This window comes from Diadema antillarum, unplaced genomic scaffold (assembly GCF_040938485.1).
Source record: "Diadema antillarum isolate AM-2024a unplaced genomic scaffold, OU_Dant_1.0 seq00000299_RagTag, whole genome shotgun sequence".
In the NCBI taxonomy this organism is placed as follows: domain Eukaryota; kingdom Metazoa; phylum Echinodermata; class Echinoidea; order Diadematoida; family Diadematidae; genus Diadema; species Diadema antillarum.
The window spans coordinates 444,904-461,008 of record NW_027271322.1 but is presented as its reverse complement, the minus strand read 5'-3'; the positions used below and the strand labels follow the sequence as shown (position 1 = coordinate 461,008).

General features: G+C 39.0%; 1 protein-coding gene across 1 annotated transcript in view; it reads right to left on the bottom strand.

Moving 5' to 3' along the window:
• Window positions 1-11,016: 11,016 nt before the first annotated feature.
• Window positions 11,017-16,105, bottom strand: part of LOC139730247 (gonadotropin-releasing hormone receptor-like) — a 54,086-nt gene continuing 48,997 nt past the window's right edge. Inside the window, exons 2-4 of the mRNA XM_071641132.1 lie at window positions 13,374-13,569; window positions 11,800-12,336; window positions 11,017-11,093 (exon numbers count right to left, since the gene is read on the bottom strand). Of these exons, the coding sequence (XP_071497233.1) occupies window positions 11,068-11,093; window positions 11,800-12,336; window positions 13,374-13,569 (759 nt within the window). The 3' untranslated portion in view covers window positions 11,017-11,067. The remainder of the gene's footprint in view (window positions 11,094-11,799; window positions 12,337-13,373; window positions 13,570-16,105) is intronic.

Below are 16,105 nucleotides of genomic sequence, written 5' to 3'. Positions count from 1 at the left end.
ATACCGGAAACTCTGAGTCAGATCTGGTATCGATATGTCAGACGATCATTGTTTTTTGGCGAATGAGAATTGGCGGCCTTCCAGATGACGCACTATACACTGCAGTTTGGGGTTTGGACTACTGCACTTACGAGGGCGTGAGCAGGTATTTCTACTTTGGCTGCGTTTCGAGGACGCGCCGTGGATAGAGCAGATTACGCAATGCCCATATAACATCGATATAGCTGCCAGAAACACATCAATCGTATCACAAATGTTTGGCTACTAGCATGGTTGTTACACCACTCTCGGATCGTTCTCTCGTCGTCTAATACTCTGCGTGTGAAACGAAAGTAGACATCACTGCTGTCAACATGATGCTTTCGTGTCTTGCAATCATTGTCTTGATGGTAACCTGCTCCATATGGAACACTGGATTCTGCCAGCCCATCCTGGGACCTGGACTGGAGACAGGACCCAAAGACACAACAGTTCGTGCAGGGGATCCGGTAGAACTCATTTGTGATCTCGAGGACGACAACGAGAGAACCGTTCTGTGGTACAGCTCCCAGACTCACACCTACATTAGCAGAAATGATGTGGTGAGGAACCCCATGCTTCGAAATCGTATTGCGGTCGACGTGAACTATACGGCACAGTCCTACATCCTACGCATCGAACCCGTCGAGGAGTCCGATGCCGGGACATACGGCTGCTTGATCGCAAGTGGACTGAGAACGAAGCTGCTGGCCTCGGCTCGCCTGACTGTCACACCGCCCCCAACGAGCACACCGTTATGTGATATTACATACCTCCCGCATCTACCTGACTCCGGTTCAAGCCAAGAAATGGATGTCTCCTGCTCGTGGCAGAGCAACTACACGGGCGTGAATGTGAAGCTCTTCGAAAATGATACACTGATTACGTCTGACATTCACTTGAAAGGACGCGTGATTCGTCGACTGAAAGTGGGCGACCCTCCTCAAAGTGCAACGTACCGTTGTGAGGTTTCTCTTCCTGATCTTGACTGGACAAGCTCTTGCACTGTGGACACGCAGCAAGACCCATCGGTGAAAGTTGGAATAAGCCCCTTGATGAGGAAGACAAGTTTCGATTCGTCAGTGACGCTCGATTGCTACGGTGAGAGTAGAGAGAGCATTCGCGACTTCTTGTGGAGAATTCCTCTTAACATGTCGTACCACACGCTGGAGACGCATCACTACGGTAAGAATTTCTCGTCGTTAGAAATCAGTGGTCTGGATCCGAACGAGAAGATGGTTGTTGTAGAGTGTCTGGTGTTCACAGAAGGAGGCCTAAGTGAGACGGGTGTCGCTGTGGTGAACGTCAGACCCAGATACCACCCCTTGAAATCCTCAAGAGTGATTATATCACTGCTGGCTTGTCTCATGCTCCTGTTACTGATAAGCGCCATTGCTATCTGCCACGTTTGCACCCGTAAGAAGAAGCCCAAACCTATTTCACGGCAGAGACTTCTGGCGCGTAAAGGAAAGAGCGCCGCCACTGTATACGACACGGTTGCTAAGTACTACCAGGACGGACATCTCAGCATGCACTTCGACACGGAAATGTCCGTTTTTCCAGAGAACGGCGTGGAGAATGAAGAGGCCACGACTTCTCGCACTTCACACAAGAGATCTGGGAGCTTCCGCTCTGCACTCTACACCAAGCCATTGAAACTTCCCAAGAAGCTCAGTCGGTCCAATAAGTCCTTCAAATCGTCCTTCAGAAAAAAGCCTTCGAGGGCATCCGCGCAGACGACGAGGTCCGGGTCGGAATCCGACGTGCTCTACGAAAATCTGCCGCGAACGGGTTCCATTTCGTCAATGTACTCACGATTCTCGACAGCGAGCGTGTCATCCGGGCAAGTACTAAATGGTAACCATGCTCCCATCGTCCACTCCGCAGCCGAGAACATCTATGAAGCAGATCCCATCAAACACTCCTACGTCGACTTCAACAAGCGGCTACGGGCCCAACAAGACCACAACGACGAAGAACATGATTATCAGAGTATTGATGACGACAGTGATTTTGACGACGAAAGTACATCCCAAGAGAATTCGAGGCCTCTAGACTACGCCGAAATCCAAGTGCCTAAAAAAATGAAAAAAACAAAGTCAAAGCCAAAGCCCAAGTCGAAAGTGAAATGGGCAGATAAGGGTGTGGTTTACACGGAACTTGACATATGAATTCGCGCATAACGTCAAACCAAATAACGGGTTCGAATGCCATAATGACTTAAGCGGTATATTGATTTGAAAGGACGTATCGCGTGACGATACCATAACATTTTAATACCGGCTGGACACTTCAATCGAATACGTTGAAGTTTTTCACTTTGCATTCATATTTTGGCATATTTTGCTGAATGAAACGATGCATTGATTTGAATGAATGATATGGACGAGCGAGAGGGCGTCCAATGACAATGCAGTGTACATACACCAGGTGTTGCTTTACTAGTGTTAATTTTGGTGCACAAAAGATCGAGTACGTTAGATCATCCTGAAGAAAACTCAAGTATGATATGGACGTTCACCAGCATTCGAGATTCGAGTCTGTAGATAATGTCATAGTCTGTTTGTATTTTCGTTTATTCATTTGTCGTTGGGTCTTTTTTTTTTTTTTTTTTTGAGGGGCGGTTTTCGGAGTCAACGTGGAATTTATATGAATATCCGTAACGATGCACTTTTTTTATTCATGCAGTTGCCTACAGAAAAAAGACTCGGGGTTTTGATGGCATTTCAATGTCGGGAGGAATAATGATTAACTCCTGTAAGTATTTCCTTTCAAGCAGGAAAGACTGCAGTTCTATTTCCTTTTCCCTTATGTTCATGTATCAAGTCAAGAACACTGTCTAACACGGAAACCTTTACAACTCGTGTTTTAAAAGTGTCTGATTTTGTTCTTTATGAAAAAAATTAAATGGAATCAAGTGATGGGATAACCATAAACAAGCAACAAAATTCCAAAAGTAACCCTCATATTTCAGTCTTAACGTCACTATCATAAATGCAATCAGCTGACGGGATAACCATTAACAGGCAAAAAAAATAAAAAGTCACCCCCATACTTCCGTCATGTTATGAAAGGAAATAACAACTAATATCAATTGTAACTCCTATCACTGGGTTAACGAAGAATGTGACACTATTGACTTGCCTCAAAAGTCAAGATTTTTGTCAACGTCTGTATACACGTTTACACGTCAGAATGTCTTTATCTATATCTTTTATCCATTAGCAAGTGTGGATTCAGGTGTGCATGTTTAGTTGTGCTTGTGTATGCGTGCTAGCGCGCGTGTGTGTCGGTGGGGGGCTCTTCCCCCCCCCCCACTTTTTTGCATAATGCATAGGAATACATAGAGGTCTAACCACTTGTCCCCCCCCCCCACACACACACACACGAGCACACACACCCCGGAAGTGCCCCCCCCCCCAAAAAAAAAAAAAAAGTGGTTAAGCTTTATTTGTATTTTTTTATGCCGTTTTATGCCGGAAGTCGTACCAGAAAACTGCCGCTGAAGGCCTTTTGCTTGTCAGCTGATGAAACCCAGAAGTGGCACCAGACATATAAACAGCCCCTCCCCCTTTTAAAAATACGGCGCGGTTCTGGGCCTATGTGATTGCGCTTGCCTGGACAATTCATTCATGCACAATAATAATCACACTTTTCGCAATTATCAAGGTTCTGTGCACATAGAAGAAAATGAGTTGGAGTTTTGTTCTTAAATCATGAAATCGAATCTAGGCTAAGTAACATAACGCGAAGGAAATGCAGTGCAATGTATACTACCATTGTCTTACAATAATTATCCAGACTGTTCTATTATTGTTTGTATGTAACCAATGTTTTCTTTGCATCGATTTTATGGCATTTTAAGTAAAAATTGCTCTCTACGTTTCTACTCTGATGTGACAACTGGTCACTGCAAATAAACATTCCGATGTAGAACATGTTGATTGATATACATGTATTTCTGTAATTCCAATGGCAGAACAGGACACAAGGAGCATCAATGTATATTCAGGATGACTGTGGCTCTGGAGTTAAGACTAGTGTCATATTGTAAGCTCATTATATCAATAACTCTAAATGTATATGCAAACAACATGTTCATATACATATGTACAGTGTATATACTTGTACATTTCTAGTATATATCATATGCATCGTACACGATATGTACATGTATGTAGGTGAGCATGCGATCGCATTTTTGCTTGTATCTTGTAGGTTATAGAGTCTTCAACAAATGTTTTGTTTGCAAACGTTTTTGTCAATCGCTATCGCCATGAATGATGATCATCGATTTTCACTTTTGAAAAGTTTCTATGACAGGTCATATTCTTATCAACAATATCCTGGGCCTTTATAGTTAAAACAAATCATTTTCTTGTGGTCAAAGTTATTGTATTCTACGTTAATCGCTGAAACAAATAAAGATTGCTTCAAAAAGAAGACGAAAAAGGAAACACCATACAGTCAATAACGATTACTGATCATTCAGTCATTCGCACAGACGCAGAGTCGTATAATGTCCGTGAAGTAAAAAAAAAAGGAAATCTTTAAAATACAGACTTTCAAATACATCTTTATTTCAACTCTTCGTATCATCTATGACGTTATTTTCCTAGTAAACATAATCTAATACTGCACCACGCTGAGCAGCTTTGAATATTCAGGTGATTAGACATGGCAAGAAGTTGTGGAGCAAAGCGACAGTTTTTTTTTTTCTATTATAAGCTGTGACATTAGAACAGTATCTCAAAAAATTGTCAAAACTTCTTAAATGCCTCGAACGGAAAGGCTTTAAAGTGGAACCTCGCTATAACGACTACATTGGGCATGTTGGGATCCCAGACAATTTTTTACAGTGTACCTTGCTTTATCAGATTTCCTTTTATATCACGACCAACCAACCATCAACAACAAAAACATTTCTGGTTCGGACTCGCAAAATTACTTTGTTATAATAGGGTTTTGTCATATCTGACTTCTTTATTATAATCATAACGAGGTTCCTCTATGTACTTTCAGTCTAAATTTATAGATGTAATCCGTGTGAGATGAGAACAGCGCTTACACGAGCAGTGAAGATGATGACATATATACTGGAATGACAGGATACACGGTGCTTGAAAAAAAAAATGTGTATACACCCCGGTCAGGCCAACTTGTCTGGTTTGGTCACTATGGTAATATCACTTGGCATGCATAACAAGAACTCCGGTCTGCTCGGATCACACACACAAAGGGGCTAACTCCGTAGACATGTAAGAGTTTTATGTTTACCTGGTATTCTGTTCATACAGTGACGTCAGAACATCGAGTGAACTTTCTGTGACAACTTGATAAATCGCACACTCCTCCGTTTGTTTATTCACCGTTATGCTACACACTCATGGAACTGAGTGTATCTTCTCACGAGGAACAATGTATATTATCCACAGTGAACACTCAAAGTACTGTTCCTACTTTTCTGTCCTTACATGAAGAGAAAAACATGAGTCTAAGAAATGCAATATTGTTAGCATTCACTCACGGGGAGAACCCCATTTTTTGTGTCCCTCACAACTGTTTCGTTTCTAGGTTTAAGATTCCACACAAGATGTCGACAGGTCGAAACTTCAACCTGAATGGCGTTTCTTGAGCCTTTTATTAATTTCATGATCTGATCCTGTTTGACTTATTTACGGGAATCAAAAGCGCTCTGAGAGTCAAGAAGACAGTGATCATCCTAACAGTATGGATCGTAAGATAAGAGCAGCTGGAGAGAGGAACGGGTGAAATTAATTTAGCATTTTCATTGTAGTATTTGTGACATAAAGAATTGAACGTTCAACATGCATTTTTTTTGTAATTATTCCAGTTTTCGTCTTCATTTCTGTATCCTCTTTTCTAGGATTATCTTGCTTTCCCTTCTATTATTCTTGATTTATTGTATGTCAACTCAATTATTGCAAATGTCTCACGAATTAGACGTCAAGTTAGAATAACCATGCATGCAATTAGGAATTTCACATGCGCAGACGGATAATAATATACCACGTATTCCGGTCGCACACGTGCAAATTACGAAATAGACAGGCATTCAAAACACACACATACACACTTAAACATATCCTCATGAACACACACGAGGTCTGACTGAAAGCAAATACACTTTAATTCTGCAGTGTTCTAAACTCTTTTTCAATCATTTTCAATCAGTTATGCAAAAGAAAATCCGTTTTGCCCACTTTGCGTATTATAGCATCCACACACTATTTCATTTAAAAGTCAGCAGACATTATATCATTCCCCAACATAGTTTGAAAACATGATCTTCCTTGCTTCATGACAGAGGACATAAGAACAGGTGATAAAGGGAATCTTGAAATTAATTCGATTATTCCTGAATGACTGTACAAGCGAACATGACCAGGTCTGCTTCATTCACTCGTTCTCATGTCCTAACAGACGCCAGACAGTTACCCATTTTACCCTTTAACCAAAAGTATTGGAAATTAACACGAAATATATATATATATATATATATATATATATATATATATATATGAAGAGTTTGTTCGCAAAAACCGATGAGTCCATTTTTGAAAGTAATACCTTTTAAATGATATATTGGTCACTACATATAAAGGTACATTTTTTTGAAGTTATGGTCAAAAGAAGCAAAAATTGTCTTATTATTCTCTTTATTTTTCTTGACCTTTAATCGCAAATATCTCCATTTGGCAAATATGGACTTATCGGTTTTTGCGAACAAACTCTTCATATATATTATTATATATATATATATATATATATATATATATATATACATTGTATATACAATAAAAGGAATATTATAAAGTAGAATGATCAGACATAGGTTTTGACGAAAAACAGATAGAAAAAGAAAGAAGATATGAACGTTCTAAAGTGGCAAACGTATCCTCACCGTTGAAAGTCTGTGTCATAAATGGCCTGGTTGTCAAATGTTCAGATCATGGTCATGGTGCCTTTATCGACGTCAGCTATGACCCCCCCCCCCCCCCACAAAACAAACAAACAAACGAAGACAAAAACCGACACATTTCATAGTACGCCTGACAACATCCTAAATTAGGAGTCAGTTTGCGCTGAACTACTCGGAGATTTTGATATACGAGACGAACACTTTGTACATATTACAGTAGGTGCATTTACCCTCGTATTATACATTTATCCTTATTCTATGTCAAAGGCTCACCTAATTCACACTTCTCGAGTCTTACATTGAAAGAATGTGACAGAAACAGAAGATCTATGCAAACCGTGTCATCAATCATTATCATGATCTACGAGTAATTCGGAGGTAAAGAAATGAGCATTTAAGGTCAAGTTTGATATCACTGACCACAACAGAAATGTCTCAAATGAAAAGAAATAACATGTTATAATGTAGGCCTACTCATGTGTTTTTCACAGCCTTGTCGCTGGTTACAAAAGCTTAAGAAGTGTAAAAGCAGTAGAAGTAATTATAATAACAGACACAGTACCTAATTGTAGTAATAGTAGTTGTAGAAGTAGTAGTAGTAGTAGTAGTAGTAGTAGTAGTAGTAGTAGTAGTAGTAGAAGTAGTAGTAGTAGTAGTAGTAGTAGAAGTAGTAGTAGTCGTAATAGTACTAGTGGTAGAAATAGTAGTAGATGTAGTGTATAGAAGATAGTAGTAGTTGAAGTAGTAGGAGAAGTAATAGAGTAGTTACTAGTAGTAGTAGTAGTAATAGTAGAAGTAGTAGCAGTAGAAGCAGTAGCAGTAGTAGTAGTAGTAGCAGCAGTAGTAGTAGTAGTGGTAGTAGTAGTAGTAGTAGGACTGCAGCGGTCGCACTGTATTGCAGTAGCAGTAGTAGAATTAGTGCAACAGGGTTTCATACAGCAAATGTTCAAGTAGTGGTGGCAGCAGCAGTGAAAGTATAGTAACAGTGCGAATACATGTAGTAGTACTTGTAGTTGTAGTACTAGTGGTGGTAGCTTTTATAGTAAAAATGATGGAAGTAGCAGAAACAGAAATATAGACGTAGTCATAGTAGCAACAACGGCGATTGTTAGTATACTAAATATCAAGCAGGAGTGCTGGTTGCAGGAGTCGGACTATCGGTAGCTGTAGTGGTAATATTGTACAAAGGAGCAGTAGTCGTTATGGTAGTATTGGTGGTAATTGTGACGTAGATAAACAACAACAGTTGCACTAAAAAAAAAATACGGAAAGATACGACTGTGGCAGTGTAGCAGTCCATGGTCAAAGGATAGGATAGTAATAGTAGGGTCAGACGTCCGCCTATGGTACTCACTGACTGGCATCAAGGACTATTCATTATCTGCTGTGTCAAGTACATTGTATAGCTTTTGTACCTTCTCTAAGCACGTGTGAAATTAGACAAAGAAGCAAATAAGAAAATATGCAATAACTTAAATAGTAATCGCAGTGGGTGTATAGTACTTGTAGTGGAGAGTATGGGCAAAAGTCTTGGGCAAAAGAGAGTATTGGAAAAACCTTGATTTTGAGTAGGTTCCACAAATTACATAATCATTTATATGTCCTTAGACATCAAATGTGTAATTTATCTCAAATTGACTGTTGTGTGAAACGGTGTTTTTTTTTCGAAATCATATGGAATGTAAAATTTGTACGAAAATGTGGAATATCGAACAAGAATAAAAAAGTAAAAGAAAAATGAATGAATAAAGGCAGTAGTAGCATTTTATAAGAAAAAATGAATATATAACTTTATGAAATATAAAAACAGAATCAAAGCGGAAGTATAAACGTAAATTGTGACACGATTAACGGGGCTGCCCAGGTCGAAGAAGGTAAGCTCATTACGATAATAAATATCACAAAAAGTCGAAGTAGTACGGTAGTAGTAGTACTACTACTACAATACTAGTAGTAGCATAGATAAACACTGGTTACAACGTTGTAGTTACGGTAGTACTATGTAAGTAATGAAATCTACAACGTAAAGGAGATCAAACTTACCAAAACACACACACACAAATCATATACTTGTACTAGGGAGTTTCATCGGACTAACGGTATTAGAAGTTGTATGTATCATAGATGGTCGGAATCGTAGCAGAAATAGTACAATTATATTGATACCTCTACCATTTCCACCCTCACTTCTACTACTACTACTACTACTACTACTATTAGTAGTAGTAGTACTCCCATTACCATCAAGATGTGGTAGTATGGGTATAAATATGAAACAATACGCAGTGGGAACGATAGATTAGTGCTGTGATAAGTAGCAAATCATAAAACTTTAACACTGAAATTACACGACGTTTAATTGGGCTGTCAATCATCAGTCATTATCTCAATGTAGTGGGATGAACGAGAGTCGCCAGAATACCAGTAGTATAGGTAATAATTGTAGTAACAGTTGTGGTTCCAGTGGTATAAGCGGTGGAGATTGTTGTAATAGTAGTGGAAGTATAGTAGCAGAAGTATGCTGGTAGTAGCAGTAGTAGTAACAGCAGCAGCAGCAGTAGGAGAAATAGTATAGTAGTGATAGTCAAAATGATAATAATTGCAGCGGTTATAGTACAGGGAGTTGCAATGGAAGTAATCCTGTTAACGGACAGAGAGAGGTAGACTTAGTAGTGGAAATATCACCTACTGCGATAGTTACAGTACTTGCCGTAGTAACAGAGAGTATGACCGACGCAGTGGGTGTATTGGTATTACAACAGCCGGTGATACAATTCACAATTTACCAGAAGGAGAAATAAACAAATTAAACGTTCTAATACTGTAATTTGTGGAAAACGAAAGGTATTAGCATTAGCAGCAGTAGATATGGTCAATGTTGTAATTGAAAAAGTAGACACACTCATGGCAGAAGTAGGAGAAGTATAGCATTGATAGTAGTTGTAGTCATGGTAGTAGAAAAAAATAGTCGCTGTAGTATAGAAATAGTACGATTGTCAACAGACTCGATCATTATTCAAGTTGTCTGTCACATAGCCATTAGTTTTCCGAGTGTTCACACCCATCGACTGCTTATCTAAAAAAAAATGATCCTTTAAAGTTCATTGTACGGTAAATTGCATTCAGTATCACCTAAGATTTGACTGATGCTACATTACTGTTATGATGTTAACTAGTTGAGTATATCAAGAAATGGCACGATATATGCTCCAAAAAGTACGGTTATAAGAATCCCTATTACTTATAAGTTAATTTGCTGCAATTTCGCTAATATTCAAACACAAAAACTGCCCTAGATAGCGTAAAACTTTTTTTTAAGTTTTGAAGTTAATCAGCCCTAGAGCTGCCATACCAGTCAAGACTTATAAACACATACATCACATGCAACTTGTCGCCAAAATCCAGCATTGGCTTGTGCCTCACGTTATCAGCTTTCAAATAAAAAGTGATCATGGAAATTATATACACCAAGAGTGACCAAAATTCACACAGATACAATAATATGCTTCATGTTAGCTACCACACAAAGAAATTGAAAGTGTTCTCTTTTCAACTTGCGACGAGTCATGTATGCCAAACATTGATCAAGTTCATCATGTCGCTATAAGCTATAGACGCTAAGAGTCATCTTTCTCACTGTGAGTGATCAGGAAATGAGGAAAATACAACTCGATGTCCAGTGAGTGTCAGTATTCAGTCGAACTTTAACACTTCCGCTGTGATTTTTGGACGTCGATGAGCAATACGATGAATGTTCATTTTTCCTGCTGGCATCAGAATGTACTCTCGAAGAGCGATAAAATGCACTCAGTGCTGGAGATTTTGCGTCAATACAGATGAAGTTCATCACCCTTTTATGATAATCTCATCCAAAATCCAACGACGAAAAAAAATAGCTTATATTGGAATTCCCATTCTGGTTTTCCATTTTTTTGCTTTGCACAAGATTTACAAGATGTCCTTTGCGACATAAGACGGCATCACTTTTTCATACGGAGGTCTGAAGTCTTATAATGATCGGATTTCTGATTCAAGTTTGACTCTGTCATATTCTCCAAACGGTGATTCCATATGTTACATACTTGTAAGGAGTTTCACGGTTCTCCTCAGGATACCGTTACTTGTGAGGTACCTGTAAGAAGAGTGTAGATGGGAAAAAATGAATTAAAAATGATTAGACAAAGAACTGTAATTTCGAAGTTGTAAGTTTGGGATTAATCAGCCCTGCCGTGCCAGTCAAGACTTATAAACACATGTTTTCATTCTTATACCACTGTATGGTATTGCAATCTTCATAGAGGTGTAGCATATTTTATGACATTTGAGCTGTGGTATAATCAAACGTTTCGCTATGAATAAAACCACAGATATGCAAAACAAAAACCGTAAACATGCAAAAACATGTAAAACATGCAAAAGTCATATCATTCTCTAAATTTTTGTATATGCAAATGTCATATTGTATATTTTTGTCGGAAATGAAATGAAATGAAAACTCAAATATCTATGCATAATTAATCATGTAGTAGTCTTTCCCTCTGCGAAACGTTAAAATAAGAAAGTAATGTTAGGATGAGGAGGACGAGAATAGCAGAAGAAGAAGAGAAAGAGATGTGGAAAGATGAAATGCGTATAATAGTGATTAAAGTAATAATCTAAGAAATAATGAAGTGAAACTGATGATAACAGTGATAAGACGTCGATGAAGAAGAAGAAGACGAAGAAGAAGAGCAAGAGGAAAAGTGGACGTATTTATCACACAGGAATGATACTACTAGTAATAGATTGATACCATCTTGATTATGCCATTGTGGTGGTTTTGGAAACATAAGTCTTACTTGATGGTGCGCCGTCGTTCACTAGTCTCCCTTTGATCCACTGGCTGTTTCCTCCATGGTTTGCGTTGCCATGGCGATTCACGCTGTTGTTGAGATGCGGATGATGGTGGCCGTAGCCCTGTTTCGCGGTCGGGCTGGACTTCACCGACCACCGCATGATGTACGTGGACGTCTTCTGGTCGTGGCCGCTCTGGCTCGCCTCCAGGCGACCGATGAAGATGGCGCAACAGGATGCGCACATGCTGTCGAAGTAGTGCAGGTTGCAGCAGCCGTAGACGAGGGGGTTGAAACAGGAGTTGGAAAGTCCAAAGAGAAAGGCCACCTCGTACGCCACGCGGTGACCCATCTTATCGGGGTGTTCGGATTGGTTCCAAATGTAGATCATCGTAGCCAGGACGTACGGCGTCCAGTTAAGCACGAAGGCCAGAAAGATGGTGATAATCATTCGAAGAGTGCGATGCTGGGCGCGCATGAACAGACGGGAGCGAGCCTTTCTCTGCTGGGAGATATTATCCTCGGCGTCGCTAACGGATAAACCTGACATAATAATGTGAAATGATTCAAGAAATATGATGTTATTATAGTTTGAACAAAATAATGTTCAAATGAGATAAGTGCCACAATTTTTACTTTTTTATATGTTTTCTCAATTTCTTTTCATAATTTATTTCCTTTGGAATTGCTTACATTTACTCTACAAGTTTTTGTATGTATGCATTGTCTATGATAAAGATTACTAAACAATGACTAAAGCAAGCGTTTTGTTCGAACATTTAGTTCTTATATGAATTGAGTATCCATTTCACGTTATGTGTTATGCAGTTTCTTGTTCTTTTTGGTTGTTGTTTAAACATTTTGACATTAATCGTGTGACAGAGCCAAATTTCGTTGTCATGTTTTCAAACAGCAATTGGAAGAATAATGAAATGAAATGAAAAGAAATATCACACCGAGAGAGAGAGAGAGAGAGAGTGAGAGACTCGAGAGTTGTTTTCAATTATAAAGACATGATTCAAACTGCTTGATTACTTAACGAACAGTAGTGACTCGCTATATGCACTGAGTTTTCTACGAAATGGATTACTGCCTGTATGGCGATGGTGATGATGTGATGAGGATTACAGTAATAAGAGTGTAATGATAACATTGCAAACACTTTACAAACAATTTACAAACACTATGCATATGTAGATATTCAAAACAAATACAATTACTTTTTTTTTCATTTTGTTACTCATCATCAGATGTATTTTTTTAATTTACGTTTTTTGCAATTATTACAAATATGTTCTTCTTATATATTGTATATGATTTTCTCTGTTTATTTGATGGAAATGAAAATAAATTTGAACTTTGAACTTTATCACGATGATTTTCAATCATAATGATAATAATAACAAAGCATATCTGACACCATTCAAAAACAGTGCTATAGCGTTGAGGAGAAAAAAAGAAGTATATCACGACTTGTAAAAAAAACACAGTACAGTAAGATTTCAGTTAACATTTGAAATGCACATTATGAAATGTAATGAAATTAATGTTAGAAAAGGACAACTGGTTCAAACACCCACCCTTAAAGCTCTCTCTCCTAATCTTAATGAATATGGCTATGTAGGCAGCAAACATGATGTTGAGTGGGGCTACGACTTGTACGAAGAGAACCAGCGTGGTGTAGATTTTCCCGCCCAATAGCGTCAGCTTCCTAATCGTCACACACTGGTAGAATACCACTTGAAAGGGTGCCCTCTCCGAGTAGAATAGCGGCATCTACGGCGGGAGAAGGAAAGTCGAACAAAATATCGTAGGAATTTCAACGAAAGAGAGAGGGCCTTGAAAGAAACAAACATACAAAAACGTTGACCAAAGATTGCATGTCTTATCTACCATCTTATTTCTTGTTTCTCGTCATAGAGGAAGTTTCCATTTTATCATTGTCTTCATAGTCATTCTGAAAAACAACCTTCGTAAACTTTCGAAGGTGTATATTATTGATTCCGCAATTACATGCAATAAAACAAAACGAAAGTAATAGCAAATATACAATCGCTAAAAAACTCAAAAGATATATAAGTTCATAGGAATGATTATAAAGATATGTATTTATAAATGTACCTGCGCGCAGTGTGTGTGAGAGTGAGAGAAAGTGTCTGTGTAAGCACGAAATATCCAACAATGTTACTTTTATTGTTTTTTAACCGGTCCAGTAAATTTGGCAACTCCTGAAAAGTTACTGGCCCGACAGTGATTTTTACTGGTCTGGGACCGTCGGACCATTCAGCCAGTGTTAAGCATTGCATATCATAAATGAAGAGACATGTGCACATGCGACTGCGTGAATGAGCCTTCTTCGTTTGACGCATGTTTTGATACACAGGCGACATCTGCTTCAATAAACCGTCGGTGGCCCTATAAATGTGAAGCATGAACACGACAACAACGGCTGTCGGTTAGATACATCATTCGACAGCATATGTACTCAAATACAATATGCCTCGAACGCAACTGTAAAACAGTTTATCTCCCCCCCCCCCCCCCCCACAGATCTCGTTTTTCATGTTTGTTTATTTGTTTTGTACTTGTCGTTGTCGTTGTTGTTTTCTTCTCTGAGAAGAAAAGCTTAAAGTAAAAGATATCATGTGGGCAACCCCAAATCCCCTTCAGAAAGGTCAAGTTTTGAGGTACTCTCATGGTGGGTCTCACACGGGGTAACGATAGGAAATTTTCCTCATTTCCTCTCCGGTGAGTCGGTGTGTTTGATTTCCACTTTAAGGGTGAGCGACAAGCGATGAAAAGACCAAACGAGCAAACTCCAAGAAACGGTCATCTCTTTCTTCTCTCACTCTCTGTCATTACTTTTCTTTTCTTTTTTCTTTTGATACCAAGAGTGATCTTTTCCCCCAATGCAATCGCGGGAGAATCATCCCGATGGCTGTGAGGTCCAAAAGAACACACCCTTCATTGTGTTGAATCGTGCCATACGTCAGAAGCGCGCGTCTTCATTATGCACGCCAGTGAAGGTGAGAACATCCCGATTATTATCTGCTTAGCAAATGGTTTCCAAAGTTACCTGTCAATCTAATTTCGTGACTGCCATTTCGGCGGAAATGTCTAGCCCATTAATGTTTTCAGATCATTTAAGGATGTGTCTGTTTGTGCACCTAGATATGGGACTGACACGGGCCTTTATCTCAATTGGAAAGCAACAATCGCAGTGGCAGCTATAGGGGGATAAGGTATGGAGGCAGTGGCGTAATAATTATCATCCCCAGCGGTACTACACTATGAATTCGTTGCTGTTTCTAAGCTATCAATACTCGGAGTAGGCCCTACATGTACTAGCATAGCTGGGCCACAATGCCCTATCATGATCCAGTTGAGAGGGACTTGTCCCACCCCTTACACACAAACACATAAACACATACGTCTATATTAACACACTTTTTTGTTTTCCCTTGATGTTAATTGATTTCATTCAAATCATACATGAATTAACCCAATCTGGGTGTAACATGAACAAAACAAAATAAATACAATAAAAAACACAAACAATACATTTTTTTTCAATACTCCAAATAATCTCTCTTCAACATGAATAACTCAATTATCAATCAATCCCACTGATAATTTCTTGACGAGAAAATATTGGCATATGCCAAACATGATGCCAAACATAATCTATATCCCCTAGATATATCAAATTATACACAATTAAAAAAAAACACACACACACATATACACTTGATATTGAACGTGAATTTCAGATATCTTCTTCATGCCATTGTTACGTCCGTCATGATGTGTACTGTTTCCTGTCCGCGCTAAGAGTATCCTGCGTGTATCCCTTAACAGAGGCCTGTTGTTGACGATGGATAGCTTCCTCTTTTATCATGTTCCAATACACCCACCCGGGTGCTGTTCGTTATTCCGAAGGTTCGTTATTCCGAAGGTTCGTTAATCCGAAACACACAAATTCCCTATACCTAGAGGTTCGTTAATCCGAACAATTGTGGCGTTATTCCGAAGGTTCGTTAATCCGAAAATGAAATAGGGTTCGTGATTCCGAAGGTTCGTTGATCCGAAAATGAAATGGGATCGGTCACAAACCTTCGGAATAACGCACTTTGTTTCATTTCGGATTAACGAACCTTCGGAATATCGAACCTTATTTCATTTTCGGATTAATGAACCTTCGGAACAACAAACCTTGTTTCATTTTCGGATTAACGAACCTTCGGAATAACGAACCCTATTTCATTTTCGGAAACGAGCCTTCGGAATAGAGAACTCTATTTCATTTTCGGAT